The sequence below is a fragment of the Antechinus flavipes genome, chromosome 3 (genome assembly GCF_016432865.1).
Source record: "Antechinus flavipes isolate AdamAnt ecotype Samford, QLD, Australia chromosome 3, AdamAnt_v2, whole genome shotgun sequence".
In the NCBI taxonomy this organism is placed as follows: domain Eukaryota; kingdom Metazoa; phylum Chordata; class Mammalia; order Dasyuromorphia; family Dasyuridae; genus Antechinus; species Antechinus flavipes.
The window spans coordinates 85,108,689-85,114,688 of NC_067400.1; the positions used below are offsets into that span (position 1 = coordinate 85,108,689).

Sequence of the window (6,000 nt, forward strand, 5' to 3'; positions counted from 1 at the left end):
AGCCATTTTCTCTGAACTAGAAATCCCCCCCTTTCCTCAGCCTTCATCCTTCCACACTGTCTTAAGTCCTCATGACAGACACATCATTTTCAAAGTCAGACACTCAGATATTTTTTTTCTTTTGCAGGCTATTGGCTGTGACCATGGAGTCTTAGGCCAAGGACACTGGCACCTCTTCCCTGGGGTCTGATGAAAAATAAACATGGCTCTGTCCTAAGGCTGCTGCCTCAGAGGCTACAGGGCAAGATGTGGAAGGAAGAATCAGGAGGTCTGTGGGGACAGTTAATTAGGCTGAATGCCACCAGTTCTCTCCATCCAAAAGGAGTGCCTCATATTTGCTTAATTCCACACATTTTTTCCCTTTTCTTTTCTTATTTTTTGCTGAGGCAATTGGGGTTAAGTGACTTGCCAAAGTCACACAGCTAGGAAATATTGTGTCTGAAGCCAAATTTGAAAGCAGGGCCTCCTAACTCCAAGACTGCCCCACACAGTTTTCATAATACTTGCATATATATGATACTGCTCAGGGATAGAATATTAGTAATAGAAATGCAATTACTACCAATTATGTGGCATTTTATAACTTGCAGAGAAATTTATAAATACCTCATTTGGGTGCTCAGTAATTTTGGGAAGTAGATGATTTTATTATTGGTATTCTACAAATGAGGAAACTGAGGCAGATAGTGATTAAGTGACTTGCCCAGGCACATTGCAAATAAGTAACAAGGCAGGATTCAAACTCAGATCTCTCCCTGTCTTCAGGTTCTATAACTGTTCACTGCACTATCTGACTGTTAGATTAGGCATTGTTATCTAAATCTATAATGCTGAAGAAGAGGATGCAAGATGTAATGGATAGAGAATCCATGTTGGAGTTAGGAAGAGCTGGGTTTAAGTCTTGAGTCATACTGTCTGTATGACCCTGGAGAGGTTATTTGACCTCTCAATGTACCAGAAAACTTTCTAGGATTATAGGTAGAAGAGAAAGTGGCAGTTTATAAAGAAAGAAGGAGTTTCCTCAATGGTAATTTCTTAAAACAATATAACTACCAGAGGCTAGGGAAAGAAAGACAAAGCAAAGCAAGGCAAAGAAAGGCAAGGGAAGGGAAGGGAAGGGAAAGCAAGGGAAGGGAAGGGAAGGCAAAACAAGGGAATCCAAGTCAAGAGAAGGGAAGGCAAGGCAAAAGAAGGGAAGGAAAGCAAGAGAAGGGAAGGGAAGGCAAAGCAAGGGAAGGAAAGCAAGAGAAGGGAAGGCAAGGCAAAAGAAGGGAAAACAAGGCAAGGCAAGAGAAGGGAAGGGAAAGGCAGACAAAGTAATCTAGGGGAAAATAAAACAAAAAAGGGAAGGGAAGGGGAAAAAAGAGAAGGAAAGGGAATGCAAAACAAGAGAGGAAAAGGCAAGATAAGGCAAGGAAGAGAAGGGAAGGAAAAACAAGGAAAACAAACAGAAAAGGGAAGGCAAGGCAAACAAGGAAAAGGAAGGCAAGGCAAAAGAAGGGAAGGGAAGGCAAAGCAAGCCAAGGGAAAGCAAAACAAAAGAAGGGAAGGGAAGGCAAAACAAGAGAATCCAAGTCAAGAGAAGGGAAGGCAAGACAAAAGAATGGCGGGGAAAGCAAAAAAGGCAAGGAAAGGAAAGACAAGGCGAGGCAAGGGAAGAAATCCTATGACCACCATTTGATAGATAAGGAAATTGACTCAAAGAAATTCAACAGCTTGCCTAAAGTCAGGGTGGTTGTAAATGGCAGAAATGGGGGGAAAGCAATAATGCAAAGCTTCAGGTTCCCAGTATAGATCTTCTACTATATCTGTGTTATCAACCTCCTATTCCTCAACAAACAAAGATTCAGGCAGCATCATATATTGGTGGGCCATATATAGAAAGATTGCCAGAAAATTGGATTTACAATTGTAAGACTTGGGTTTGAATCTGTTACTAGAACTATAAATTTAAAGCTGAAAGGAGTCTCAAGGGTTAACTAATCAACCACTTCATTTCCCAGAATGAAACTGAGGCTTAGAGAAGTTAAATGATTTGCTAAAGTCAACCAGATAGTAAGTGATCTACCATTTATCAGAATTTGACCTCAGGTCTTCTGATTCTTTCTACTGTAGCACTACCTGTGTGATGTTGGACAAATCTATAAAATAGGGGAGAGAGTTGTATTAGATAACTTTTTAGGTTCATTCCACTCTAAATTTTATGATCTGATTGTCTCAAAATGTAGCCATACATGTGATTTCCTTCAAAAGAATGGTGGCTAATGGAGAAATGGGGCAGCTAGGTAGCATAGTGGATAAAGTACCAGTCCTGGAATCAGAAAGATCTGAATTCAAATTCAGCTTGAGACATGTGTTACCTGTGTAACCTTGGGCAAGTCATTTTATACCGTTTGCTTCAGTTTCTTCATCTGTAAAAATAAGCTAGAAAAGGAAATTGCAGATCATGTGCCAATAAAAGCCAAAGTCACAAAAGAAACATTATTGAAACTACATAATGGGAGAGGGGGAGTATAAATTGGGTTAGAGTGGCTCTTTTTAATTAAAAAAAAAAAAGAATCAAATACAGTGACTCTGGGTAGAAAAGCTGAAAAGAACTCAGGGCTCTAATCTTAGTAGCTACTGCTAAGCCACCCACCAAAACATATTCTTTCCCAGAATGACATATGTAAAAGACTATGGATCATTAGTATTGATATTTTCAGTACAGTAGATAGAGTCAAGAACTTAAAATTCGGAAGATCTTAGCTCAAATTCTGCCACAGACTTACTAGCTTTGTGTCTTTGGCAAAGCACTTAAATCTCTGTCTCAATTTCTTCTTCTGTAAAATGGGGATAATAATAGCATCTATTTCCCAGAGTTGTTGAGTTAATGAGTTAAAATTAGTTGATTTTTGCATTTGCAAAATGCTGTGTAAACCTTAATAGATAAATGCTAGCAATTATTTTAGCACCATTTTTAAATATAAAAGAAACACTAATTTTTTAAAAGTCAGTGATGGTCATAGAGTCATCTGGGTGCTGGTGATTCTGCTTTCTAAGTATGTGTTCAATAAGACATGCAAGAATTTGGTACTCCTGGGGATAATCAGGTCAGCACTCCAGATTGATGAAGAGAGAAGAATATGGAGTTGTTCTCTCCTTTAAGATGAAAGCATTCTGAATTCAGGGAATGTTTTTGTTTTGCTATATCCTTAGCACTTGGCACAGTGCCTGTCATCTAGAAAGCATTTACTAAATGCTTGTTGGTTGATTGCTTTATTCTTTCACTATAGTATCTCCCTTGGCAATTTTCTAGTCCCACAGTTTCAAACATTATCTTTTCATAAACAACCATCAAATGTCTATATTCAACTCTGTCTTCTCTCTTTTGAGTTCTAGATCTCCCATTTTCAACTGCTTATAGGACATATCTAATCCATATATTCCACTGGCACCTTAAATTCAACTTGTCTATGAAATATGATTTCAAGGAATCACAAAATCTCAGATTTGGAAAAGCCTCATTAGTCACCAAGTCCAATTGAGTAACTAAATAGTCGATAAATATTTATTAAGCAACTACTTTATTCCAAACACTTTGCTAAATGGCAGGGATACAAATGGGGGAGGGGGCAGACATTTCCTGCCCTCAAGTATATCACAGTCTAATGAGAGAAGAGACAATACACAAAAGGAAACTAGAAAGGGAGTAGAGAAGGAGAGCATATCCCACTTGTGGTGCATGGTGGGGAAGTCCATTAAAGAAGTCCCAAAGTAGTATATCTGGGAGAAAAATGAGGAGATGCTTCAGCTGAACTCTTTCCTTAAATGGAATTTATGGCCTCACCTTTTGGTCAGAGGGGAATGGAGTGGGACTGAAGAGAAATACAAATTTTCAAGAATCATCTGTTTAAAAAATTTTTTTTAAAAAGCAATCATCTATTTAAAAAATTTTTTAAAAAGCTTAATTTTTATTCCCCCTCCCCCGAATGGATCTCTAAGAACTATAAGTTCACAATATATTCTTTGTTTTTTAAAACATATATATAAATCTTGTCACTTATTTTCCCCCTGAAGCAATTGGGGTTTAAGTGACTTGCCCAGGTTCACAGCCAAGAAGTGTTAAGTGTCTGAAGTCACATTTGAACTCAGGTCCTCTTGATTTCAGGGGTGGTGCTCTATCTATTGCACTACCTAGCTGCCCCTTGTCACTTATTTTTTGTAATATGACTGAGTTTTTCTCTTCCTTTTCTCTTCCTTAGCAGAAACTCCAGACTAGACTTCCTTACCCATAGGGTTCTTCAAAAAGCAAGGGTTCTTAGTATGAAGTCCATATACATACATACACATGTATATTATATGCATATATATGTCTATATAGTAATAATTATATTTCAATATAATTTATTTCCTTGGTAATTCTATGTATTTTATTTTATGCACACAAAAACGTGATTTTAAGAAGGGGTTCATTTCTGTTGTTGTTGTTGTTTGTTTTACTCATGCCCAATTCTTTTTGACCCCCCTTTGTGTTTTTCTTTGACAAAGACACTGATATGATTTGCCTTTTTTTTTTCAGTTCATTTTACAGATGAGGAAACTGAAGCAAAAGAATGAAATGATTTGCCCAGACAGCTAGTAATGTCTGAGGCCATATTTGAAGTTAAGAAGAATCATTTTCTGACCCCAGGCCTGGCATTCTGTCCACTAGACCATCTAGCCTTCCAGAATGGAGACTATAAACCCAAAAGGGTTTATAACACAAGATATTAAGAATTCCTGCCCTAGAAGTTTCTCAAACTTCAGTTCTCACTAACCTGTTTTTCTTTGCTTTGCAGTATGTGTCCACTAGACGTGCAATCACACAGAGCCTTCCAGAGTCAGCTGGCTGCCATCCTCACCGTCACCTCCACCACCACCGTCACCACCAACAACAACAACAACACCACAGCCACCACTGCCATTACTCCCTCCCTCACCACCTTCATTATCAGGAGGCTCCGCTCCCCCCCTGCATATGCCCTTTATTTTCCTGCCACTGGGAGGGCCAGCTGGAGGTGGTACTGTCCCACCTGAGGCAAAGCCACAGAATCGATATCCTCCAGGGAGCAGAGATAGTCTTCCTGGCTACAGACATGAACCTCCCAGCACCAGCTGATTGGATCATCATGCATTCCTGCTTGGGTCACCACTTCCTACTGGTTCTGAGGAAGCAAGAGAAGTACGAGGGCCACCCGCAGTTTTTCGCCACCATGATGCTGATTGGGACCCCAACTCAGGCTGACTGCTTCACCTATCGCCTGGAACTCAACAGGAACCAAAGGCGCCTCAAGTGGGAGGCGACCCCCCGATCGGTCCTGGAGTGTGTGGACTCCATCATCACTGATGGTGACTGCCTGGTATTAAACACCTCCCTGGCCCAGCTCTTCTCTGACAATGGCAGTCTGGCAATTGGGATTGCGATCTCAGCAAGCAAGGTTCAAAACCCTGAAGCTGAGACCTGAGGGACAGGGGCATAGGCAAACAACTACTGCCTCCAAGAACAACAAACCATTGGTTGTGTCTCCATGGTTTCTGGATGTCAAGACTCTAGACTTTCTTCTTCTTTTTTTGATCTCAGGTCTTTTGTGGTATTTAGTATTTGTCTGCCATGGGCATTATGTTATGTATACATCCTGTGATTTAAGATCTCAATGTAATATATTTCCTATTTCATTGATACAATTTTATGTAGTATTTTAAAGATAGTTATTCAATGAGAATGGTTATTTCTATCCAACATGACACTCCATACACACCCATGCACACACAGTATCACAAACACATGCACATGCATACAGGTATGACTGAATAAAACTAATTAAGTTTATGAAACTATTCGTGCATGATTGGACAAAACCCAGCAAGTCCATGAAATGAATGAGAAAGATACAGTATGTCCTAAAAGAACTAAGTTGCTTCTTTCTCTTGCCTATTTCATAAACTATCTATTTTCATAATAATGAAACTCTCATGTAT

The 6,000-nt window shown here is 39.4% G+C and overlaps 1 protein-coding gene across 3 annotated transcripts in view; it reads left to right on the top strand.

The window, feature by feature from the left end:
- SIAH3 (siah E3 ubiquitin protein ligase family member 3) overlaps positions 1-5,706 on the top strand; it is a 98,611-nt gene extending 92,905 nt beyond the window's left edge. For all 3 annotated transcript variants that reach the window (XM_051983829.1, XM_051983827.1, XM_051983828.1), the window contains one exon: positions 4,821-5,706. In XM_051983829.1, the coding sequence (XP_051839789.1) occupies positions 4,821-5,486 (666 nt within the window). In that variant the 3' untranslated portion in view covers positions 5,487-5,706. The remainder of the gene's footprint in view (positions 1-4,820) is intronic.
- Positions 5,707-6,000: the final 294 nt, after the last annotated feature.